This window comes from Saccopteryx bilineata, chromosome 1 (genome assembly GCF_036850765.1).
Source record: "Saccopteryx bilineata isolate mSacBil1 chromosome 1, mSacBil1_pri_phased_curated, whole genome shotgun sequence".
In the NCBI taxonomy this organism is placed as follows: domain Eukaryota; kingdom Metazoa; phylum Chordata; class Mammalia; order Chiroptera; family Emballonuridae; genus Saccopteryx; species Saccopteryx bilineata.
Window position 1 is genome coordinate 333580549 of NC_089490.1, and position 26813 is coordinate 333607361.

Below are 26813 nucleotides of genomic sequence, written 5' to 3' on the forward strand. Positions count from 1 at the left end.
TGCGAGCAACCAAAAACCTGACTCAAACTGTTTAAGAAAAAAAAAAGATTATTTATGGGCTTATATAAACATACAGTTGCCCTGGCCGGTTGGCTCAGCGGTAGAGCGTCGGCCTAGCGTGCGGAGGACCCGGGTTCGATTCCCGGCCAGGGCACACAGGAGAAGCGCCCATTTGCTTCTCCATCCCCCCCCCCTTCCTTCCTCTCTGTCTCTCTCTTCCCCTCCCGCAGCCAAGGCTCCATTGGAGCAAAGATGGCCCCGGGCGCTGGGGATGGCTCTGTGGCCTCTGCCTCAGGCGCTAGAGTGGCTCTGGTTGCAACATGGCGACGCCCAGGATGGGCAGAGCATCGCCCCCTGGTGGGCAGAGCTTCGCCCCATGGTGGGCGTGCCGGGTGGATCCCGGTCGGGCGTATGCGGGAGTCTGTCTGACTGTCTCTCCCTGTTTCCAGCTTCAGAAAAATGCAAAAAAAAAAAAAAACCCAAACAAACAAACAAACAAAAATACAGTTCAAGAATAAAACTGACTTCAGTCATTTGAACCCTGGGAATTAGAACCTCCATGGGTAGACCTAGAAATCTGTATTTAGCCTACCCCATCCCCCCACAAGATAATTTTAATTATGTTTTGAAAACCACTGTTTTATATAGATTGTCAGAGCTGCAAATTGGTGATTGGGCTGGAAAGGGGAGAGACTGAAGGAGGAGACAGTCACTCCTGAGGTAGAGGAGGGGATCCTGATTCCAAACTGGGGTAGTCCTGAGCAATGCCATATCCACCGTGTACTTAGAACAGGGCCACAGTGTGTTCTGAAAGCTGCTTGAATGGGGAGGTTCAAAGAGGAGTCAGCAGAGAATGATCCCATCTGTCTGGTAGTCAGTTTGAGGGTTTACAGTCTATGAAAGTGGCTGTCACTTCCCTTAATTCTTCCAACAGCTATTTATTGTGTGACTATGTATCAAATACGGAGCTAAGCAATACAGAGATTATAAGCAAAGAGCCTTTCCTCATGAAGTTCATATTCTAGGGAGAGACAGACAATAAACAACTAGAAAAATCAGTTAATATTGGCTGTGCTGAGTCCATTGAACAGAAAAACCCTTCACAGTATAGTCCCTAGTACAGGCCAACACTGGATAAAGGGGAGGACAGGACTTTTAGTTGACAACTTAGTGGAAACCTGGGAGAATGAGCATTCCAAGTAGAGGCAACAGCATGTGCAAAGGCCCTGAGGTGGGAAGGGCCTGAATAGGGTGGAAACACAGGAAGGAACAAGTGTGGCTAAAACTCAGTGAGAGTGAGAAGAGAAAGTAGTGAAATGAACCTGAAAAGTTAGTAGGAGCCAGGCTATGGGATAACCTGTAGGTACCAGAAAGAGGGGATTTTATTCTACACACAATGAAATGTTAGCTTTAAAATGAAGCTTCTGGCTACCATGTGGACAAAGTATAAAATTAAATTCAGGACTAGATGGACACAAGGAACCTGTCTGGCCTCAACAATCCATGGCAGGCTCCACAGGGCCCCTAAGGACCCCAAAGATGGAATGTTCCATACCACTGCTGTTCAGTCCCATAGCTACTGTGTCCAAGTGGCTCTTGAGCATGTGAAATGTGGCTAGTATAGAGCCATGTGTGGCTCATGGCTTTTGTACTGGATAACACAAAGCGACACTGAGCACCGAGTGTCTGAGGATTGCTATTCCGAATCCCGGAGCCAGGACCCTCCCGAACAGAGGGAGAGTCAGAGGGTAAACGCTTCCTAAATGCTAATCCTCTCAAAGCATACAGCTTCTTAAGAGAGAGAGGCTTCGGGAGACAACGTTCTGAGCTTCACTACGTCTTTGCGGGGATTGGGGGCACGCGCAGAGGGCTATGAGGAGCTCCACGCGCGTTCTCAGGGGAAGTCCCGCACTACGAATAGAGGTTTCCAGAACGCGCGAGCCTCGCGCTCTCGCTGCTGCCGGTGCGGTCCAGCCCCCCCGCGGGAGAGAAAGGGCCGCAGCACCCTGCCCCGCCCGCCCCGCAGCCGGGCCGCGAGGACATCACCTTCGGGCGCAGCGCAGGTGGGCAGAGGATAAAGGGGACCGAGGCGAGCCACCGAGCGGGGTTGCAGGTTCAGGGGCTCCTCGCCGCGCAGTCTCTTCTTTCCGGGGGCTGAGCGGGGGTGGCGCGCCTGTCACCGCACAGATCTGCCTGCCGGCTGCTTTCGCTTTGCCGGGCGAGTGGCCAGGCCTGCGCGCCGCACGCCTGGACAGCAGCGCAGGTGGCCGCAGAGGAGGGCGGGGCCGGCGCCTTTAACCCTTCGGGACCCCCAGCCCTCTTCCCAGGACGTGTCGGGACCGCAGGCACGGTGCCCGGCAGCGCGCGCGGCCTGCCTGGCGTGAAGGCGCCCTGACCTTGGTTTATCCTCGGTGCCAGGTTTGCTCCAGGACCATGGGCGCCGCTCTGGGCACGGGCCCGAGGCTGGCTCTCCTGCCCAGCCGGGCCTGCGGCGCCATCCCGCGTTGGGCGCCCTCCGCACCCGCCCGATGCAGCCACTCCAAGCCCGGCCCGGTGCGCCCTGTGCCCCTGAAGAAGCGAGGATACGATGTCACCAGGAACCCGCATCTCAACAAGGTAACGGTCCTCGAAGGTAGCTCGGCCTAAGCCGGGATCCTGGGCCTGGGGCGCATCTTCCCAGGCGCTCTTGCAGCGATTTTCCATTTTTGCTCTGTAGGGGCTTGACTTAACTCGGTTTGGGTTTTTCCCCAACCCCTCTAATGCTTAGAAGGAGGTGATCAGTAACGCAGGGAGCCCAGTTTCTCCTGTGAGAACAGTGTAGACTGGGTTAAGGTCCTTGTCGCCAATCTGACCTGGTGTCAGATCTCCCCTTGACACATACTAATACTCTTGATCTTAGGCAGTTCCTCTAACCTGTCAGTCCATGCTTCCTTACCTGTAAAGGAGAAACAGTTGTCTCAGAACTGTTCTGACATTTAAAGAGAAAATGGAGGTAGAATTCCTTGCACAGTTACTGGCACCCAGTGAGAACTAATGTCAGCTGACGTTATTATTACTCTGAGAAAAAGATTAATGTGAAAGCAGGGACAGGAAAGTCTAGAATTATAGAATCTTTAGACCTTGAAGGGTCATCAAAGATCCTAATTCAAACCTCTGCTTTTACAGATGAGAAAATAAGACAAAGGGAACTTGCCCAAGGTCACCAACTAGTTACTTCTGGCAGCTCTGCCACTGGAATCCAGATTTGGATCTCTGGTGCTTTAGTCAAGTTCAGCCCACTGCTAATGTGGTGCTTAAAAGCACACACATTTGTTTCTGGGAATAGAGTTGGGTAGCCCTGGTTCAGATGATTGAGCTGAGAAAGACGGAACAATATTAAAACCCAGGAAGCAAGAAGGCTGGATTTTGACGCCTGTCACCCTACACCTTCTCAAATTAAATTTTTCTGAGGTTCAATTTTTTTTTTTTTTTGCTTGAAAGGGGAATTATGATAGACCCACCATTTCTACTTTATTTGGTTTTTGTGACAATCAAATGAATTGCTGAATTTGATATAATAGTTTAAATTATATAAACCCCTTGGTAAGCAATTACTGCAAAATAAAATTTTTAATAATTTCTTTGTCTCAGGATTGGGAATTCAAATGAGGAAAAGGTGTTTTACAGAAACAGAAACAATTATGTAGATACTAAGTAATGTGATTGTGAGAAAAATCTTTCTTTCAAACTCTACCTATCACACTAACTCCCTGCCTTCCCCACAAAAGACTCTACATCTTTTGTATATTCCTACCTGGAAATATTTAAGGTGTTTCACAAATTTGAATTTCTTTGGTAGAAATTATAGAAAATTAATTAGCTTAAGTAAATAAAATGTGCCTTTTAACTAAAACTATCTAGAGGAGGGTTGCAGGCAAAGCTTGATCCAGCAGCCCAGATGGCATTCCGCAGGATGACAGTTTTCTTTGGAACTCTGCTCTGCTTCTGCAATGTTAGCTTCATCCTCAGGCCCCATCCAGTAGAGTCTTTCACTTCAGTGCTGCCATAGTTTCACATCTCCTGTTCCACACCATCCAGGGAGAGACAGACACTTTCTTTTGGTAGCTTCTGTAGAAAAGATATTTTCTCTGAAGCCTCAGAAAAATTATCCTTCCGTCTCATTGACTCTGATTGAATTTCCTTCCTATTCCCAAACCAATCACCATAAGTTAGGCCAGACAGGGCCCACCCCTGGAGTTAAAGATAGAATTTGAGGTAAGGCCACCCACACTAACACTAACTGATTTAGAATAAAGGAGATGTGCTTCCCCCACAGTAAACTGATATGCTGTCATCAGAAGAAAGGATGGATGCTGGAAGGCAAAACAATAAATTCCCACTGTAGAGTCCAATCATTTCGACAATAATTGCCTTAGAAGTACTGGCATATTATTAATCAGCACTTAATGCTTTGTGAATAGTTAAAAATATAAAAGAAGGGCTCAAATGTCTGGGTGATTTTTTTTTTTAGCCTTAGGCTTATAGATCCCTAAAAGCTCTCTTGTCCCTGTCCCTTTTTCCTTCTAAATGATATAAAAGGGACATTGTCCATAAATTTAGAGGACTTTAGATTTCATGATGTTAAAAATAGTTGGATATCGCTAAAGTCAGTTGATGTCAATCTGGAGTGAAGAGGGTATCTAGGGCGGTGCCAGGAAAGCCCGCTGGTGTCTCATTCACCCTTGGGAGGGAGGGAAAGCAATGGAACAGCAGCACATCCTGGCAGCTGCTGTGAATGCTTTCCACTCCCTCCTCGTGCCAGCCTCTTGCTGTCCTGCTGACCTCCAGCACTCAGTCTCCAAGGAAGGCTTGAAGCCTGATGCTGTCCCTCAGCCACGTGGGGAGAATTACCGAATTAAACAGGATAACTGAGTTTATCATTGAGAAAGCAAGAGAAGGGTTGCTATGAAAGGGTGCTGTGTTTAGTGGGCGGGTCTGTGGGTAGTATTTTGTTCTGCAAGACTGAACTCCTCCAGGGCAGGGACTGATTTTATGCATTTGTGTCCGGCAGGATGCAGTTCTGAAGAATTCAGCAAGGGCATGGACATGTAAATTAACATACATTCTTGGAATGTGTTCACTAGATTTGTATCCCATTTTTGACAAACCAGAAAAGAGATTTAATTTGAAGGTTGAGGGAAGAGGACTGTCAGGAGGTAGGGTTCTCTGGGAGAGGAAGAGCCGCTGAACAGCCCATTCCTGGCTACTGTTGAGCAATGACAGAGTTTTGTCGTGCCCTTGCCGTGGGCTCTGTGAGGAACCTTAGGTGCTTCTTGGTCTATCCCACTCACTGCTACAAGGGTCATGGGCGAGAGCCCCTGTGGAATCGTTATGAAAACTGTGAAATGCTAAATATTTGATGATCATGACAATTCCCAAAGTCAGTGTTCCAAGAGCCCTTAGACATTGCTCTAGCCCGGAACTGTTCAGACTACAGGTCACCAACTGTGGGAACAGGAACTTAACTTAAATGGCTCTAATCAGCATTTTTATTTTAAATAAATGGATTAAAATAGAATAAAAACTAGTAAATGTACTGAAACTAATAAAAATAAGTATTATACCAGATCAGCAGGTAAAATGCTGATTTTCACTGTGGTTTGTAATAAAAATGTTTTTGAAAAATGTCATTTCCATTCATCATCTTATTTTCAGATAAAGAGACAGGCTAAGAAGGTCATGTGACTCTGCAGAGATTGTCATTGGTTGCAGAAGTGGGCAGAAGCTAATTTTAAGTCCACCATGTGGTAAAGACAACTCTCATTCATAATCTGCTTGGGCTGATGTAGGCATATAACCAATGATGACAGAAGAGGAACTAGATCAGGGGTCTCAAACTCAACTCAGCATGTGGGCCGCAGAGCAAGATCACAGCCATTCGGCGGGCCGCACTAGGTCTACAAAAGGCAACTGTTACGCAACACTTTTCTCACTGCAGTTGAAAACAAAAAAAAATCAGTACAACAAGCACAATCGTACATGCAGTTTACTCAGTGTCACAAAATGACCAGAAACTGTAGTTTGCATCACAACTGCTGTTAACTAAGCTAATATCTAGCTAGGATGCTAGAGAAATGAAAAATACAAGTAGGCCCCTAGGCTTACTTAATTTTAAATTTTTTTTATTTATTTATTCATTTTTAGAGAGGAGAGAGAGAAACAGAGAGAGAGAAGGGGGGAGGAGCTGGAAGCATCAACTCCCACATGTGCCCTGACCAGGCAAGCCCTGGCTTTCGAACCGGCAATCTCAGCATTTCCAGGTCGATGCTTTATCCACTGCGCCACCACAGGTCAGGCTAGGCTTACTTAATTTTATCCAAAATATTTTGAACTTCGTGGATTAGTCTGTGGGCCGCACAAAATTGTTCGGCGGGCCGCGAGTTTGAGACCCCTGAACTAGATGATTCTGAGTTCCCTTCAGGAATCATTCAAAGTCACCAATACATCAACTTCTATTTCTTTTTTTTTTTTTTTTTTTTACTAATATTCTGCCTTTCTTCTGAACTTTATGTAATGACTTCTTCTAATGTTCATGTAGATGGTGGCAACAGATTGATTACATATTACAGGATATCAGTTATATTTTACTTAAATTAAACAGGCAACTGTCAACCCTATTGTATAGGGATATCTTCATAGGCAGGTATCATGCCTGTTCTATTAATGTAGGAAGTAGGCCCTTAAAAGGCACCTGACTTCAGTTTACTTATAACCTCTCTTGGGAAGGGCTATCCTATTTCCGTTCCCCATATTAAGTGTGAGTCCCCTCTTGTTTGCCAGTGCTTCCTCTTGGCACTGAGCCCCCTGTTATAATGGCTGTTTAGTCTGTCTTCCATACCAGACCCTGAGCACCTTAAGGACAGACACATGACACTCTCTCTGCCTGACTTGAGACGCTCAATAAATATTAGCAGTTTATGACCCCTTTCCCCTGAACTTGATTAACTAATGCTACTACTTTACAGTTAGCCTAGTGTTCTTTTTGCCTAGAGAAATGATTACAATTGAGCCACTGGTGGAAATGCACTTATTAGACCCAAATCTTCCCAGACTTCAGAGCATTTCACCGATGGGGTGTGTGATCTTCCCGAGTGTGTCAGCCTTCTTTTTTGACCCACATGCCAACAATAATTTTTTGCCATAAAGTTCCACTGACTCTTCACTTGTAATTTTTAATCTCTTGATCTTCGTAGTCATGGAAAAAATGAATAATAGGGGTACTTAGTCAAGTCATTGTGATTAAGGACCAGCACATTTCATGCAGAAACTGCAGATCACTGCTGGTGACCACCTACCCTCTGATTGATCAAAAGAGAAGCAATGGATTATTAGGTAAACAGTTTTATAACCAGCAGTGTACTCTAGATTTGAGCCTCTTGTGCATTGACTCAAGGCACCGAAGCTCAAATATCGTTCAGGTATTTTAAGAATGAACAAGTGGAGGCAGGTTACAATAATTACTTTCCTGTCGAATACTGTCCTGGCTTTAATGGAATTGATAACATTCGGTATTAGAGCATTGTACTTGGAACAGCCAGAAGAACTTGTATTAGTTAGGCTAAAGGTTAGGCAACTGTAATAACATGAATGCCAAATACAGAGGCTTAAAAAGATAAAAGTGTATTTCTGTCTTATAAACAAGTCTGGGTAGACAGTTGCAGGTTGGTATGAGGCTGGATTTGTTGCTTGCCCTCCTCAGTGTGCCTTAACATTTCATCGTCCAAGTTGACTTCTGTAGCCTTTGCTATTAGTTCCCTACAAAAGCCAGTGGAAAAGAGAAATGCCTTTGAAGGGCACAAATTGGATGTTGCAAATATCACTTCCATTCACATCTGATTGGCTGGAATTTGGTCAGATGCCACACCTAGCTGCAAGAGAACCTGAGAAATGTAACCTTTAGCAGGCCACCATGTACTCAGCTTAAAGTTCTACCTACACTGCTCACAAAACTTAGGGGATATTTTATTGTTTCATATTAAGGAAAGAGAGAATGGATATTGAGGAACTGCCACAAAATGTTTATGTAAAAGTTTAATTTTTTTTACTGTCAATTTTACTCCAACCTTTAAAATCCATCAATTTTTCTACATCCCTATTACCACCAGCCCTGTTCACTCCTTCATCATCTTTTGTCTAGATTATGCAGGGGCCTCCTCACTGGTCTTCCATCTTCCAGTCTTGTTTCTTTCAACCCGCTGCTCTGTGTCTGTTAACCCTACCTTGAGAGGCTAAACCCTTGCACACATCCCTAACTACTCTCTTTCTTTCAGACCTCATATCTAATCCACCAGATAACCATGTTGCTCTCTCTTAAGACTAGACCTGGAATCCAAGCCCTGCTCAGCATGGGTCCCACTCTGTCCCAAGCCACAGACACTTTCTGCTAGATGCCTGCAGCAGACTCTGAGCTGTTCTCCTTGCTTCCCCTCTGCTCCTCTCATTTACTCTCCACATAGTAGCCAGTACGATCTTTTTTAAACCAAATTTGATCATGTCACTCTTATGCTCAAAACCCTGTGAAGTCAGAATCCTTACAGCACCTTGCAAGATCTTTCTGACCTCACCTTTGCTACTCCTCAGCCTCGACCGTTGCCCAAACCAGTCTGGCCTCCTCGCTGTGTCTCAAACACTCTAAGCATACTCCTACCTACAAACTTTGCACTGGCTGTTTAGTCTTCCTAGAACACATATCTGCTAAATAGCCATGTGGTTAACTCCCTCACCTTCTTCAAGGTTTCTCACTTTCTCATTGAGACTTATTCTTACCACCACCTGTGAAGCTGTAAATACTACTTTCAACCTTCTTGGTCACCCTTAACATGGTCTACTCTCTGCCATAGTAATTAATACTTCCTAATATACTGTTTAATTTTCTTACTTATTATGTCTCTTGTTTATTGTTTGTATTTCCCCACTATACTGTAAGCTCCAGATAGGCAGGGGTTTCTGTCTTTTTGTTCATTGATCTATCTGACATACTTAGAACAGTGGCTGGCTCATGGTTGGCGCTCAGTAAACAGGTACTGGATGAGTGAATTATTCAGAGAGATACCTGCTGGGACTCCTTCCTATCATCCCTCCCCTTCATCAAAGCCCCCCTTCTTTCACCATGGTGCCTCCCCTCCCCCAGAGACCCCCTCTGTGGAGTTGATATGCCCAGGACCACTTCTATCTGAACTGTGGATAAATCTCAAATCAGCCCTCTGTGTGCCCAGAGGCCCACTTTCGAGTAAAGATTGGAAGAACACAACTCAGATGTTCACTCTTTGTTATTTCCAGTTTTACCACCATTAAACCAAGCCCAGTGGAAGAAAGAGGACCTATTCAGGAGATGCAAATGGTGACTTGGAGGCAGAAATGGGAGAGGACATTCTTGAGGCTCATAGAAAAAAACAAAGGCTAGATGTGTAGGGAGTGGAGCAGAGAGGTAGGAGACCCCACTCTGTCAGCATCCCCAACTTCCTAGAACTCCCCTCCTTTACTCTGAATTCCTGGAGTCCCAATCCCTGCTCTGAACCCCTCTGATTCCATTGTCCTAAAGAACCACTACTTAAAACAAGGGAAGCCATTTTATGGACTGAGTGTCCCCCCCTCCCCAATTCATATGTTGAAACCCTACCACCCAATATGATGGTATTTAGCAGTGGGATCTTCGGGAGGTAATTTGATCCTAAGGGTAGAGCCCTCATGATGGGATTGGTGCCTTTTAAGAGATAGGAGAGCACTCCCTCTCCCTTTCTGCCACGTTAGAAAATGGCCACCTGCAAACCGGAAGATAGCCCTTGCTAGCAACTGAATTGGCTAGCTAGCACCTTGATCTTGGACTTCCAGCCTCCAAACTGTGAGAAGTAAATTTCTGTTGTTTAAGCTTCTCAGTCTCTGGCATTTCGTCACAGCAGCCCAAGAGGACTAAGACAGCAGACCAGGAAGCGCTTCATCTCCCTGGGGTTAGGAAGTTGAGGAAGAGCAGGACAGGTGCCAGAAGCTCAGGAGATAGGTTCGCCACTCCTGGAACCCAGAGGTGATGCTCAGAGAGTGTTTTCTCATCAACATGTCGTTGTGAACAGTAGTCGAATCGATCTCCAAAGACAGTATATTATTATGTGTCAGATTAGCATTTATGTGATCATTGTTTCAGAAACGCTGGCTTGTGTTTATGAATGCTTAATTCAAAATGCAAAATGCTGAGTGGAATCTATAACCATGAGTGTTACTGCAAAAATATGCAACTGTAAAAAGACTTGGAAGTGAAAGTGTGGATAGGATTGTGTTAGGGCAGCGGCATCCTGGGAGATATTTATTTCCTCTTTATATAATTTTCTTTAATGTTTTCTTGCCTTTTTTGATTTTAGGTTACAGTTTCTTTTGGGAATTAAGTTTCTAGAGCCAACTAAACATTCAGACCAACTTTTGCAAGCTGACCTTTCCGCAACACAGGGGTGATATTCTTATCCTATGGAAATTCCCCTAAAATAGTGTTATTTTAAGGGAATAGCTGCATATAATTAGCTATTTTTCCAGAGGTGATATGTTTAGATTCATGTAATAAAACATTAACATAGGAACTTGCTGCCTGTTCTAAAAAGAGTTGTAAACAACAATCTCTTGATTATGTAAGCGGCAGTGTGGAGGGCAGGTCCCATACAGAAATACATGTTGTCTGACTCAGACTTGGGCTGGCTGACATCTAAGCCAGTCTGAGTCTGGGCTCTCTGTGGATACTCTTTCAGGTTCATCTGTTTCTAGCTTCTCTTGGTCTTCTTGGGCTTTTGTAGGCTCTGGGAGTTATGACTGCATTTTACTTTGCATTTTTGTCATTTCTATCAAAGATTTCTTTTATTGTCTACCCTCTTCTTTGCAAATGCCAGTCTCATAGTGAGGGGGTGGGGAAAGGCCTGATTCATACAGTCATTGCAAAGGGGTCACTAATGTGCAGCACTTCTGTTTGCAAAGGCATGGGTTATAGTCAGCTTCAAAACCTTCACTTTGATGTGGAGAAAGTACATTGGGAAATCCTTTGGAGTGGTGTCTGACTGCCTCTCTGACGCAGAGTACAAAAGATGCTCTATGATTGTGCGATGAAAATCTGAGGTCTATCCTACAATTGGGATGCTGAGGTCAGTGGTTAAAAGCATGCATTCATTCTGTACCCAAATGGTTGCCTAGCAGCCTGGTTAAAACACAGCTCTAACCAAAAGGACAGAGTAAAGAGTAAAATGTATTCAGTCATTTGAGGAGAGGGATTTTTGATGGAAAGATCATCAGCTTTTGAGGAACTTGAATAAGAGAAAATCAAAGCTGCATTTGCTTTTAAAAGTGATATTGAAAGCTAGCGGGACCGTAGGGGATAAGGTTGAATGATGAGCAACTTGAGAATATTATTTTTTGAAAGCATTTTGTCTGGGTTCTATATTGTTGTTTGGTAGTAGATCTCCATGAAGCTCGTTGCGTGTTTGAAACATACTCCCCATGATGTGGAACGCTGGAGAAGGCAGACTGTTAGTTTCTGGGTTTTGCTTTACTTGGTTCTTTCACAAAACAGAAAAGGGAGCCAATGCCTACACAAGGCGGCATCCCTTCTGAGTTACTGAGCTGTCCGGTGACTCCCCCACAGGAGAAAGGCTGCCGGGAACCCTGATGACTAAGGTGGAGCTGGGTCTCCTCTCCCAGCAGGCAGTCTCCGTTACCCTTCCCCGGTATCTGAGGGAGGTGTTGAGGATTCCAACCCAGATTCCCGTCACACTGAATTTCCTGCAGTAGCAGAATGCCTTGTAGAGGGAATTCAAATTATGTGATAAGAGTTAGTATTTTTTTTAGGATATACAAGGTACCAGTAATTGTTCTAAGCAGTTTTTATACCTTAACTAATTTAATACAATCTTTTCAAGAACACTGTGATATTACAGATGGGAAATCTGAGGGTCAGGGAGGTTAGCTACTTCCCCTAGGCCATACAGCTCATAGTAGCAGAGCTGGGTCTTGGACCCAGACCGCCTGGTTTTAGGGCCCACATCTTAGTCCCCAGTGCTCTCCTGTCACTCCCTATGTGCAAGTGCCCTCTGACTGGACACTAATGCCTGGAGCCTGGTGTGCTGGAGCCTGGCTAAGTACGAAGGGGGACATGCCCTGCTGCAGCCCTCTGATGGACTGTTCCATCCACTACTTTTAGAATCAGAATCTGGGAGTTGGAGAGAACTTTAAAGATCTCTAGATGCCTTCTCTTCACCCTTTTTAAATACCTGTAATTCTCCCAAGACTCATTTGTTTATTTATCAAATTTATTCAGTAGACATTAGCTGAGTACTGATTACATTTTAGGCAGTGAAAACCCAATGGTGAAAACATTTCTTTTGCCTTCAAGAAGCTTACGTGTAAGAGGGATGGAGGTGGGTGCAGTTGGTAGGGATTTCAATTCAGTAGGTTGGTATAAGGAGAGGAGCATAGGCTCCAGTGGGCGTGTGGAGTGGAAATGCTTCCCGTACAGTGCTGTGGGCACTGACATGGATGGACGGACAGATGGATGGATGGATGAAAGAGGAGGACTTGGCAGAGGTAGGTACTGAAGGAGAAGCTGGCTGTATCAAACCATGAAAGGCAATGGCTTGTTCTGAGAACAGCCACTGTTTGTGCAGAAACTGAATAACAGACCTATACCCTATACAGTGCCCATTTTCAGAGAGCTAAATAGTAGTATAAAACCTCTAATTCTACAGATAGAGTCAATGATGGATCTCCAGTAGTGTGACATGTTCTTTGATTTTGGTCTTTTCCTTGCTTTTGTGTTGCACTGCAGGGGTCAACATTCCCAATAGGTTCACTTATCAAAATTTTTGGTACACTTGAGGGCTCAGCTCTCCAAGGACACCACTGCCACACTGCCTTCCTCATAGTGCCACATGGAAGTGACTCATTCATTCTCTGCCCCTCTGGCGTTTAGCTTGTCCCATGTTGTGGACGTGTGTCTCCATCTTGATGCCGTCCTCAGAGCCAGGACCCCATCTTAGGCACTGCAGGGCCAGCACAAAGCCTTCTTCACAGCAAAGGCTCCATAAAATCAGTTACATGAATCCCTTCCACACACACCCCCTACCCCGGACAGACCAGAAACCGCTGTGGTGAAGACTGCCAACACACATCCCCATCTGCTGTCTCTTTCATTTTATATAAATCTAAATTACACTTCGATCTCTCCATGAACCTTGAAGAATTTTGAAAGCTGAGATACATATTTTATTTTGGTCATATACATTACAGGAACTCACTTCCTTGAAAGAGTTTTCTGCTCTGATGCTGTCCCAGATGCCTGTGATCTAAAGAATAGCACCTTTATGAGATGGTTTATTCTCATTCTTGAGGCTTCTTTAAAGACATGAGCTTTAGACCTACTACAACCAGCAACAGGCTGGAGGACTATGGAGGTGAAGGAAAGTACTCAGCTGGAACTGAATGTGTGACCTACTACACACACACACACACACACACACACACACACACACACACACGTACCGCCGCAGCCCATGTCCAGGCATAGGCAACAGAGAACACTGGCTGTGATGTAGGGTTTTGGGGATCAGAAGAGCCCCAAGTTCTAGTACCAACTCTGCCATTCACTAGATTTGGGATCTTTGAAAGGCCACTTCGTTTTTCTAAACCTTAGTTTCCTCATCTGTGAATGGGATTGATAATAAAATGTCCCTACTTCATAGGGTGCTATAATGATCAAATGAAATAATGTATGTAAAGCACATTGTAAGTGTGTTTGCTCCATTCTTAACACAATGCGAAGCCCTGTGAACTGTAGAAGAAGTCACAGACATGGTAGGGCTTAGGCCTCATGCTTGCCCTCATACAGCTTTCAGTCCAGAAGGGAAGGGGAGGACTCAGGGAACCAAAATCATTCTCTATGAGCGTGAACATATCTGATTTTGGCACAGACCTGACAAGAGGCGAAAGTCAGGGAAGAAGCAGGTTGGCTGGAGACTTCAGTAGTAATGTTCCCATACTTGATAGAGTTGAAGGATAATCTAAACTTTGTCTGGAAGAAACTTAAATATATCATAACTGCAGAAAACACAAGTACCGTTTGAAGAGCTGGTATTTTGGGAAGTTGAGTCTGCTGCTGAAGGGAGTGGCCACCATTGTACCCGGCAGGAATCTCAGGATTTTGCACCCAATGTTTTGACACATTCTAACCAAGGTTTTTAAAACTTATGCTGGAAAACATATCCAAATTTAGCCAGATCTGTTTCCCTCCCCACCCCCTACCTGCCTGTCTGTCTATCTAACTGTCTGTCTATCTATCTATCTATCTATCTATCTATCTATTATCTATCTATAATCACTATGACACTCCAAATTTTATGAGATTATGATAGCGAAACAGCAAGGCAATAGAATGTCTGCTGTGGTAGTTTAGCATCAAAGTTAAAATGTTGCTGTAAAGCCAGCTAAATAGGGCATGCTGACCCCTTCACTGAGCAAGGAGTTTAAGATAGTCTTGCACTCTCTATATACTCTGCCATGGGTAATTAATAAATACTTGCCTATGTACATTTTTTTTATTTTTTAATTTCATTTAGAAAATTAACATTAACATGGTGACACTGATCAATATGTGTACAATTTAAATAAGCATCTCTCCTCTGTTAGAACTCAGAACGAGCCTTCACTAAGAGACCATTATGAAGTCATCTTGTCCAGCCCTTTGTCTTTGGGCAGATAATATCCTGACATGTTACCAGCATTTTACAGATAAGGTTTCAGAGACCCAAAGAGATGGAATGTCCTGCCCAGGAAGTGAGCTGTGGAGGCTGACTTTGGCCCTCTTTGGGTGGTGGTCGTCTCTTAGACCCACGCTGCTTGCCCTCTGGAAATAGTACCCGAGTCCGTCTCAGTCGACAAGCAGGGTGCTTTGAGTCTCTCCGTAGGAAGGAGGTGCTTTAATATGGAGCACTGCTGAGCACTGCAGACCTGAGCCCCTGCGAGCACAGCTCTTGCTGCCACTCCGATGTGTCCATTCCTGATGAATGGGCATGCTCCTGACTCCCAGCCTCCTGTCAGGTTTTCTATTTTTTCTCTGCAGTAACATGATCTTGAAGACAGTCCGTAAGCCATTTGACAGAGAGCTCAGCCCTCCTGTCATACTCTCCCTTCTTATCTCTTTTATTTTTGGTCTCTTCCAGCCCATAATTACTTGTTTTGACTGGCGAAATCACTTCAGGTCACAGGACAGCAAAGAGCAATGCGGTTGCCACCTGATAGAGCAGGAGTAAAGATAGATGCGGTGGAGAAAAACCTGTTAACAGCCATTTTTAGAAAGAGGCTTTACAATCTGCTCGTCAGAGCTGAAAGATTTCCCCTGTTCTCACGCTCCAGAAGCTGACAGCAGCTTCCGCTCACATCCGAGACGCCTGAGAATCGGTCTCACCACGCCTGCGGAGGTGATGGCGTAGGCGCCGGTTGGGCAGCCGGCGAGGTGGTGCCAGGAGGACCTGCCAAGCGGAGGGAAAGCCCTGCCTCCAGTAACCAGCCTCAGCCGCAGGCTCTTGAGTCATCTCAGCTGTTCTTTAGTTAACTGAGCTGCTCAGTGTTCTGTGACCTTCTACCAGGCAAATGCACACAGAGTCAGCTGCCTCCTCTGGGACTCATAATTGCTAGAATAATATTAGAAATAATAATAATACTTATATAATGCTTACTATGCTAGGTACTTTTACAGTGCTTTACATGTATTATTCCCAAGCAGAGAAAAACCTGTAGAGAAAATAAGCAGAAAATACTGCTCTCTCATCTCCTGTTTCCATGGCCTCCTCCTCTTTGTAGATATTTTTACAAGACACCCTGAGCATCTTCATAGTAGCCCTAGGCTTCTTAGGGCTGCAACTAAGTGGACCTTTTCACTGTACAGAGTTCTGTTTTCTGTCCTAGATCTTATCTCTTCTTTACTTACTTCTCTGCCTTCTCATCTATCCACCCATCCTTCCTTCCTTCCTTCCATCCATCCATCCAATATTGATTGAGCACCTGTTCTCTAGCAGGCACTGTTAGGTGTTGAGAATAACATAGTAAACATGACAGTTATGACTCTTCCCTTTATTGAGTCTATAATCTAGTGAGAAAGACAGTAAGTATACAAACAAATTTATACAGATGTGTTAGTGGTAGAGAAGAAATAAACAGGGTACAGTGTAAGAGAATAACAGGGTCTACTTCATCACAACAGAAGACCTCTTCAGAGGTGATATTTGAGAAGAGACCTAAGGAAAGAGGAGACAGCTGGGAGAAAAGGCAAGTGAGAGTGCTTTGGGGGAGAGAATAGCACATGCAGAGCCTGGAGGCGGCAGGCAGCTTGGCTAGCAGGTTCTGGAAACTGACAACAGGCAGTCCAATAGGAGTGTAATGAGCAAGGTGCGGCAACTGCCTTAAATCAGGAGAGAGTTCAGGGGTCTTAATTTTGTATAGTGGGGCCTTGTAGTCTGTGGGATGTGGGCTCAGTTTTAGTCTCTGAAAAATAGGACACTATTACAGTAAGTCCCCGAGTTATAAACATCTGACTTACCTACAACTCAAATTTACGAACAAAGTGCCATAAGGGCTATTGGTAATGGCTACTGGTAATCATCTGCAGTTGGACATCAGTGAAAATGATGTCATAGAGTTAGTTAGTCAACTCCACGGCAAAGAACTAACCAATGAAGACCTTATGGAAGTAGAGCAGCAGATGATAGCATTTAGGGAAGAAAACAGAGACCTAGAAACTCCAGAAGAAAAAAACTTTTCCACAAAAGACTTAGTTGATGCTTTTCATCTCATTGAAGCAGGAATGGCAAAGTTGGATGAACAAGATCCTGATACAGAGAGGTTCACTGAAATTTACTGTACAGTTACGGAAGGCCTGAGACGCTCGCTACAGGGCCATTTATGATGAGAAAAAGAAAAGCTCTGTACAAACCTCCCTTGATGCCTACTTCAAGAAACTGACTCCAGCAGCAGAATCAAACCCTGACTCTAACACCTGTTCCAGCCTCTCCAAGAAGTCCATCATCTCGTATCCAAGATTATTTAAGGTTTTATTTTAAAATGTATTTATATGCACAGAAAGGTAAAAAATAAATACTTGTTAAAACAAACATCTGAGTTGCATTTACTAGGTAGATGTACCTGTTCCAATTTACATACAAATTCAACTTAAGAACAAACCTACAGAACCCTGGGTGGTTGGCTCAGTGGATAAAGCATTGGTTTGGTGTGTGGACATCCCAGGCTCGATCCCTGGTCAGGGCACAAATGAGAAGTGACCATCTGCTTCTCTTCCCCTCCACCTCCCCCTTTTCTCTCTCTTCCCTCTTGTAGCCAGTGGCTTAATTGGTCCAAGTGTCGGCTTCAGGTGCTGAGGATAACTCCGTTGGTTTGAGTGTGAGCCTTTGGCACTGTGGATAGCTCAGTTGATTCAAGCATCAGTCCCAGATGGAGATTGCTGGGTGGATCTCCGTCAGGGTACATGTGAGAGTCTGTCTCTCTATCTCTTCTCCTTTCACTTAAAAAAAAAAAAACCCACAAAAAAACAACCTACAGAACTTATCTTGTTTGTAACCTGAGGACTGACTATAAAGGGTTCAAAGCAAGGAGGTGATTTGATTTACATGAATGAAAGATGTCTCTGGCTGCCATGTGAAGCACAGATCGGAGAGGCAAGAGTGGAAGTGGGGAGACCAGTGAGAGACTACAATTCTCACATGCTACAACGGGCATGTGAGGTGGTGGCTGGGGTCTGGGAGGTGTTGGGGCAGAGGAGAGAAAGGTTGGATTGGAAATAGAGTTTGAGGGTAGAATGGACAACATGTGTCTCTGTGTCCTCCCTTAGATGCAACAGAATTCGGTCTATATTTTCTGCTGCTGTGCCTTGCCCCCTTCACACAGGTACCACCAGTGTTCATTGCAATTTATCCCTATCCTTCTTCAGCATACCTCACAGGAATAAGAAAACAGAATGTTTGTGTTTTACCTTTGGCTCTTATGACATGCTTCCCAATTGGTCATCCCATTTGATCCTCACAGAAAACCTTGTAAAGCAGGCATCATTACCTTTGTTTTTACGGGAAGACCCTAGGGCCTAGAGAGGCTAAATTAGCTGCCCATGGCCTCCCAGACAGTAAGAGACAGCAGCGAGACTCAATCCAGATTCCCTAGGACCATTCACTGGTTTATCCAGCAGACATCTACTGAGTGCCTGCTGTATTTCAAGCACTCTTCTAGGTGTGAAAAATAGAACTAAATCAGTCGTGGTCTTTGCTCAAAAGGAAATTAGCCCTGTGAGTAGTACGAACGTTCATGTATGTACTTGTGCCTCCTGACCATCCAGAGTACAATCGATTTATTTTAAAAATGTGTAAGGCAACATTAAAAAAGGCAAATGTATGTTTTTCTTGTTTCCATAAATTGGTTATCACACAATCATGATTTTAAGTTAATAAAACTGTAACTGAAACTAATTTTATTTTTAAAAAAACCAAAACTCACTCCCAGGGGTCAGCGAGCATGAAAAAACTCACTACTCGCGGGGTTAAGTGTTCAGAGGACGAGATAGACTTGCAAGCTTATAAATGTAATAAAGTATTATAGGTTTTATACAGTATTATATTAAAGGTATGTTATTAATAATGTCCAAGGAATTTTTACCTTGGTGGGAGAAAAAAGGGTGAGCTTTCTTAAAATGGGTGATCTTTGATTCTTATATTAAATTACATAAATAATGTATTACATAAAGAAAAAGAAAAATCTACTCTGACTTCTCTCCTGAGATAACTACTTATTAGCCTTGGTGTGTCAGTGCTAAGACCTAACAGATCTATAGGGATTCCCTGGGCAGAAGAGGTGGGAGAAAGATATTCCAAGCAAATATAGCAAAACTGCATGGTATGCGAGGAACCGGAACCGTGGGTGGTTGTTAGGAGCCCAGAGTGTGTGGAGTAACAGGCGGGAGAGCAAGGCAGCGGTCAGACATGGATGAGAGTCTGGGGCTGCTCTTTACCTGGGTGAAGAGTTTGACCTTAGTCCTGAACATGAGGGGGGCACTGGGAAGTGACACTATGGGATTTGAGCTGTAGACAGACCATTCTGGCTCCAGGGAGGGGACAAGATCAGATTCAGGGAAAATAAGAAGGAATTCAGTTACCATTAGGAAGATGAGGAAGACCTGATATGTCTGATATAGTGAGATAGACACAGATAGATATGAGAAGTGGTAAGGAAGTGGAAGTTGTGTCCCAGAATTCCTTGGGCTCCATAATAGCAGCAATAGGAGTTCAGACTTATTGTCAATATTCTAAAAATGAAAGAAAGAAAGAAAGAAAGAAAGAAAGAAAGAAAGAAAGAAAGAAAGAAAAGAGAAAGAAAGAGAGAGAGCAAGAACGAAAGAGAAAAACCTACTGGGAACCTTATATTAATCCATCACAAATTTACACAGCTTAACCTTGGTCTTTGCCTAGAATTAAACAAAGTAAAACTATTAACACCGTTTCTCTCATACAAGTATCAGAACTTCTTCTTGGCAGTTAGTTGTGTCTTAAACATTGGAAAATAAATTATTACAAATGCCAGATTTTCAGCACATGAAATTTCTTAAGGGGTACTTTGGGACTGGTGAAAACGTGAGGATTTACTGACTTGGGCTGTCTTTATTTGAAGTGTTTATTGTGAATATTGGGGTTGTTGGTCTCTAACTAGCCGTTCTTATTCTGGTTCTGTTTGCACAAAGCAGCATGGTATTAATTTTATCCTCCACAGTGGAGAGAAGGTGCAGCCTCACTGAGTACATGGTCACGTTAGCAGGCATTTTTGTCCTAATGTGGACATCGCCCAGCCTCCTATGCAGAAACTGACATCTTTGCTCCCATCACAAAGCCCTATTGAAGCTCACGGGACTTCCTTCTTCTGTGTGTTTCCTCAGTCTCCTGGAAAAACAATAATTCTTTCCATTGAAAATAGAAAGAATGTTCATAGTTTAGAAAGTACTATGTTTTCTATATGAGAACTTCCTCCTTTTGGTTTTGTTTTTCTTTCCTTCCTCTCTTTTTATGGGAAGACCCAAGTGGAATAGTACTAAGGATTTGAAGTTCATGCAATATGAACCTTTCACAGATTTGGCCCACCCTGGGTAAAGTGTTACTTTCTCTATGAGATTGAATTCTATTACCTTTCTCTTTGCCGAGTCCTGGCTTGTCTTATGAACATGACACTGGAGAGGGAAAACAGAACCATCAGAAGTTTGCAGGAATGATTTTGTTGGCTAATTCAACACAATATCAGCTGCTTGTCTAGGTAAAAAGCTCTTTAAAACAACATTTTTAAGGTGAAGTTTTCATAGAATTAACACCAAGAATACCGTAGTAAGGACACTCATTTTTTCATACATTTTTTATGTCATCTGGGCAGGATCATCTAGTCATGAAGCTACTGACATCATAGAAAGTTTGATAAAAACAAATTTTCCAAAATGCAATTTCTTGGGAAGCTAGGTCTTACAGTTCTTACAGAATTGTGTAAGAATCTTTGGTTTTGTTCCATGGGTTTCTCAAGTCTTTGATCCTGGGTAACTCTGTGTAGTAAACTGCAGTGGTCATCTTTAATTCAACAGAATAAATTTTCGTAATGGGTCTTAACACTGTAAACATTTTCTAATATTGCAGCTTCAAAGAAGGAAGACTGTAAACACATTTGCATCCATTTAGCTGATGGTTTGTAGAGCTGAGAGACTCTTTAGGTGTCTATATTCCATGGGGGGAGGGGGGAGCATTTATTTTTTTGGCTTCGCCTCTGAAGTAGTTCCCATCAGCCCACTCAGAAAGTGCTACATTAGCATCCTTGGTCAAATAACCTTTTCTGAGGTATTCCCTTTGGTTCTTGTGTTTTAATTCTCTTTTCTGTCTTAAATGGTTTTATTAATTTTACTGTTGCTTTTTTGTTTTCCCTATCAAGTGAGTGAAAAAACTTTTCTTAATTTCTTTTCTACTTAGTGTCAGGACCTGCTATTTAGCCCATCAAGGTTGCATAAGGGTTACTAACAACTGTAATTCAAGATATTATGCATTAATTCTTTTGAGGTATATTACTATGTGCCTTTCATTGGCCCCAATGAAACAGAGACCAGATTATGTGTGCTCCCTAATTGATGACTGGTGTTCACCTTCAGGGTGTATGTGTGTCAGAAACATTTTATTCGGTGCAACATCCCAGGGGTGAGTCCTGGGGGCTGAATGGAAAGGGAGGGTGTATCCTGGAATATCAGTGGTGGAAACACCAAACCAAGAAAGAGAAAAGAAAACCTGAATGAGGAAGTGGGCCAGTGATGGAGCTCAAAAAGAACTGGGGTTGTGTGTCATGTTGACGAGCATAATTAGAGGTGTAACATGGCAGATGGGAAGGGATGTGAAGAGCGAGAATTGAGATGAGGTCTGAGACCATTCAGGATCAGAACAAACGACTGCTGGGTAACCACGGAGCTTACTGTTTTGGTGGGTCTTGACATCTCTTAAGGAGGTAGTGCGGCTCCTTAAGAAAACCAGACTGAGCCCTGGCCGGTTGGCTCAGTGGTAGAGCGTCGGCCTAGCGTGCGGAGGACCCGGGTTCGATTCCTGGCCAGGGCACACAGGAGAAGCGCCCATTTGCTTCTCCACCCCTCCGCCGTGCTTTCCTCTCTGTCTCTCTCTTCCCCTCCCGCAGCCAAGGCTCCATTGGAGCAGAGATGGCCCGGGCGCTGGGGATGGCTCTGTGGCCTCTGCCTCAGGCGCTAGAGTGGCTCTGGTCGCAACATGGCGACGCCCAGGATGGGCAGAGCATCGCCCCCTGGTGGGCAGAGCCTCGCCCCTAGTGGGCGTGCCGGGTGGATCCCGGTTGGGCGCATGCGGGAGTCTGTCTGACTGTCTCTCCCTGTTTCCAGCTTCAGAAAAATGAAAGAAAAAAAAAAAAAAGAAAACCAGACTGAGCTGGATAGCTGCAGCCTACCCAGTCGGTGCCAGAAGCCTGTGTCATTTAAGTACATGGTAGTCACACATTAAAGCTGATGTCCCAAACACTGGGATCACAGACACACACCTCTGCAGACCATAGCAGTTGCCTTATTCTGCTGTAACCTGAAGGATATTGGGGCCCTTGAGGTTCAAGGAAATAGAACCCACGGGGCTTCTAGCTTGGGAAACTCCATACTCCCTTTATTTCCATTACTGCAATGGCCTTTAGTACCAGAAGTTAATATGCTCTGTGGATATCCACCAAACCTGAATTCCCTGTTGCAGGATCCAGTGTACCAGAGGATGTCATTACAGGAGTCTTGCCTAAGCATCAAAATATCATCGTGCAGTCTTGAGTTTGTTGTCTCTTCTTTCTATGTCAAGGACCTCTCGAATGGTTATCCCTTAACTGTACCCCACTCTTAGTAGTAAAGGAATGGTGGAACCTGGGGCAGAAATTTGAAGGTGGCCAAGGTTTGGTCTTGAGGCCAAACATCAGTTCTGGCCTCATGCCCACTCTCTCTTCCTAATAGTAAGTGTTCAGGTCACATGCCCAGAAGAGGGTTCTGACTCCCATCAGCTCCACGCATTCAGCCCTCTCCCACCTCCATCTGACCACACCCTGCCCTCGGTCACCTGCTGATGCCCAGCACAGTTAGAGGACTGTGTTCCAATTGCCTGCCCATCTTAGAGAGCACATGCCTCTTAGAGCAAAACTACTACATTCAGATTTCTTTCACTTTTCAGTTCTCAGCTTTAATATGGAGCTTCAGGTTTATTCCACTATGCATTTCAGTTTCTAGAAAATAGAGGATATTTCTGTTCAAGACATCATTGAGGTCAGCATACCTGAGTTTATAAATAATTTTTTTCCTATTAGAGAAAGTTAGCTTTGAATCTGAACCCAACAGAAAGCTCAGGCCCAGGATTCTAGGACAGAAATCACCACACAAGGGTGTCCTACGAGCCCTTTCTTAGAAGTTGTCCTTTGTGTGCTGAAATGGGAGCTAGGATACATGCTGTGTGCCAGCAGCGATCGGTCATGGGCATGCGTGGGGGAGGGGGTGTTTATTCTTGGGATAAATATTTGGGTGGGAAGTGTTTCAAGATGCTCAACATGGATTGTAAATAAAACCATTTTGCTATGATTTAATCACTTCTTATTTCCTTGTAGGATCTTGAGAAAGCAGATTGTGTACATTAGGGTGCCTCCGCTCATCCATTTCCATTGAGTAAACCTGCTAGAGGAAAAGGCATTACATCTCCCATCCTTCTTTAGACTCAGGTGAGGATAGAAATCTCATTATTGAAAAGAACAAAAAATAAAATCAAAGAACAAAATTTTACAGGAAACCATTAATCACTGAGACAGGAATACTCTGCCTGATATAATGAAAAGAACATAGATCAGGCAGGAGACCTCAGACAGAAACTGAGCGGCCCTCCTTCTCCGCGGCGGGGCCTGGAGGACTGAACCGCACCAGCTCCGAGCTTCTGTTTCTCGGGCGTTGGAGTCGGTGGCTTCCTAGGTTCCTTCCCTTCTAACTGTCTCCGGACATAAGAATGGGCAATGTGAGAGCGACTTCCTCAGGGGCTCTCCAGGCAGCTATGGAGCTGTAGCCGTTCATAGTTCTGCTAGGAGACAAGCAAGGGAGTCTAAGTACAAGAAAAGAAGCTCAGGCTTTGGAATTCAAAGGACATAGGTCTGCACCCTGCGCCTGCCCCTTACTGGCTGTGTGATCTCAGGAAGCTACCTGATCATTCTTCCCTGCAGTCTCCTGTCTACTGAGGTTAACAATTCCCACCTTAAAGGTCATTTAGAGGATTAAAACAAATAATATATGTATGTCTAAAGTGCTTCCTTACCCCAGTATCTGTTCCTTAGCTGCCTTCCCCTTTTACCAATGTTGACATTATGTTAGTCAGCATTCAAGAAATTTGAAAAATAATGTGTCATCCACCCTCAAACTTCCTTCCACAAGAGCTTCTGTTTTTTTTCCCAGCAAGAGCTTTTGTTTTACCAAAGGCATGTTAAATATTACTGTTTCCTTCAGTGAGTTCTGTGGGTTGTGATTGTTTTTCATGTTTATAAAAATCAATAGTAAGCGCTGCTCTCCCTCTCTCTGCTGTAATTGCCACGTTAACGTGAAGGACTGATTGCACAAAGGACTGCAGCTGCCCTGCCTCTGTCCCCATGGCCGGGTGTGCTGTGTGGCATCCAGGCACACAGCACTCCCTGTACTTACAGCGTTTGGGAGGAAGCGTCCAGAACCGCAACCTCACAGGCAGTGTTTAATCACCTCAATCTCTGGGTTTGAGGTTAGTCTGGAAATAAAAGGCCATTTGGGTTTACCACAGCGGAGAAAGAAGAAGATAGGGTATGTTTGAGGTAACCCCAGAGGGGGCAGTCAAGCCTGGGGCCCCCTGGGGAGCTGGAAGCCAGGTGTGATTCATGCCAGGGTGTTTCAGCAAAGACAGGACAGCTGGTTTTGTGCGTGTGCATGTGCATGCATACTTCTGCATCACATCTTTTCTCTTCTGGATATTTCTTTTTCTTTCTTTCTTTCTTTCTTTTTTTTTTAATTAAGTGAGAGGCGGGGAGGCAGAGACAAACTCCTGCATGTGCCCTGACCAGGATCCACCCAGCAAGCCCATTAGGCGGGGCAATGCTCTGCCCATCTGGGGCTGCTGCTCTGTTGCTTGGCAACTGAGCTTTTTTTAGTGCCTGAGATTGAGGCCATGGAGCCATCCTCTGTGCCCTGGACCAACTTTGCTGGAACCATTTGAGCTATGACTATGGGAGGGGAAAAGAGAGAGAGATAGAGGTGGGGAGGGGTGGAGAAGCAGATGGTCACTTCTTCTGTGTGCCCTGACTGGTAATAAAACCTGGGACTTCCACATGCCTGGCCAATACTCTACCACTGAGCCAACTGGCCAGGGCCTCATCTGGATAATTCTATAGCCTCTTTACTGCCTTATCTCCAATCTCATCTACCTCCAATTCAACTTCTACTCCAACTCCCACCAGATGAAATTTTTGAAAACATGGACACTCCCTTCTTAGAAAGCTTTGTGGCTTCCTCACACCTATCCTAGGAAGTTCAGACTCCTTAGCCCCAGATCAAAGGCCCCTCTATGGGGACTCTCAGTCTAGCTAAGCTTCTTCATCTCTCCTCCCAGCCATGTGCCCTGTGCAACCTGCAGCACACTCCGTCCAGTGCTCATACACATAGCAGGCTGTCTGTCTTTCCAGGTCCTTGTGCCTGCTAATTTCTTCTCCCTCTTAACTGTGACAGCACTAATGTCACTTCCTCTGGACATCCTCCCTGACAGCCCCAGACCAAATACAGGCTTTTCCCATTGCATCTCCGTGTTTATTCCACTGCCACGGCTCTCTTATCACACTGCTGTGATGGAGGGTTTTTGTTTTGTTTTGTTTTGGCTTTGCTTTTATTTTTACCTTACTTACTGTATAGGACTCCCTACAGACAATGCCTGTTCTTTTCATTTTTGTAGCCCCAAGAGTCTGGCATGGTGCTTCACACACATAGCAGATGCTTCATAATATTTATTGAGTGAGTTCATGAAGACTCACTAAATGTGCATGAATAGATATTAGCTATGGATAAGACGCAGCCACTGTTACTCTTGCAATCCAAGACTGGATAGAGACACCAGTAGTCGTTTGCTCTTTTTGGAGTTCATTTTTTATGTCTTTTATTCTTTATGTAGACACAATAACAAAGGTGAGTAAACAGCAAATCCTCAGACACATATCTTGAGCTTCTCATCTCCTCCACTGAGCCACTCCTGTGGTGTCATGGCATCTGAAAGCCAAAGGCCTCACTGTGTAACTACAAGCGAGGCACTTAAGGAAAAATAGAAGCTAACATTTTAAGGGGCACTTTTCTCATTGAATCCCCACAACACCCTTTGAGGTAGTCATTTATCAGGTTTTTTTTAGGATGAAGAAACTGAGAATCTGAGAAGTTAAGTGTCTTGCCCAAGATCACACACAGAGCAAGCAGAAAAACCAGGGTCCATGTGCAGCTTTGATTCTCAGACTTGTGCATGTTCTACTTGACTGCTCTATTCTCTCTGAATCTCAGCGTCCCCATATGCAGCCTCACAGGATTGTTGGGGGTGGGGAGAGGAAGCAATGGCGGCTGAGCAGGTGCTCTGCAGGTTGCCACGTGTCTCTGGGTGTGAGGAGTGCAGTTACTCCGGCCTTCCCTCTGGGTGATGCCCCCACCCCAACCCAGTGCTGGCACAGTGGGCAGGTGATGCCCAGCCACTCCACTCCAGCCCAGGCCATGACCTTGATCCCTGTCTTTATGAGTGTTTGATTAATGGTAGGCAGCATCCTCAAAGCACTTCACAATCATTGTCTCATTGTATGCTCATAAAAACCCTATAAAGCAAATTCCATACTACTGTAATTAGTTCCACTTTATAGATAAGAAAAGCTGAGGTGCGGAGAACTTACTAGCCATCCCAAAAGACTTACAGGGAATTAAACCCAGTCTCAGGGCAGACCGCCCCTCCCTGGCCTCTCCCACCAGCTGTCTTCACCACTACACGGAACTGCCCTCTGTTCCTTCAGGGAGAGGCCCAGGTTTCCCCCCCCCCCCCCCCGTGACCTCGGTGGGCTGGTGAGAGGTCTCTGCCATCTCTGCCTGACACTGTGGGAACTTTAGTCCTGAATCTTTCTGGAACCTGTGAAAGGCCAGGTGAAAGAAAGCAACCCAAAGGAACCAGAAGGGAAAC

General features: G+C 44.6%; 1 protein-coding gene across 1 annotated transcript in view; it reads left to right on the plus strand.

Annotated features, from left to right (window-relative positions):
• Nucleotides 1–1910: 1910 nt before the first annotated feature.
• Nucleotides 1911–26813, plus strand: part of ME3 (malic enzyme 3) — a 227275-nt gene continuing 202372 nt past the window's right edge. Inside the window, exons 1-2 of the mRNA XM_066248600.1 lie at nt 1911–2063; nt 2419–2616. Of these exons, the coding sequence (XP_066104697.1) occupies nt 2434–2616 (183 nt within the window). The 5' untranslated portion in view covers nt 1911–2063; nt 2419–2433. The remainder of the gene's footprint in view (nt 2064–2418; nt 2617–26813) is intronic.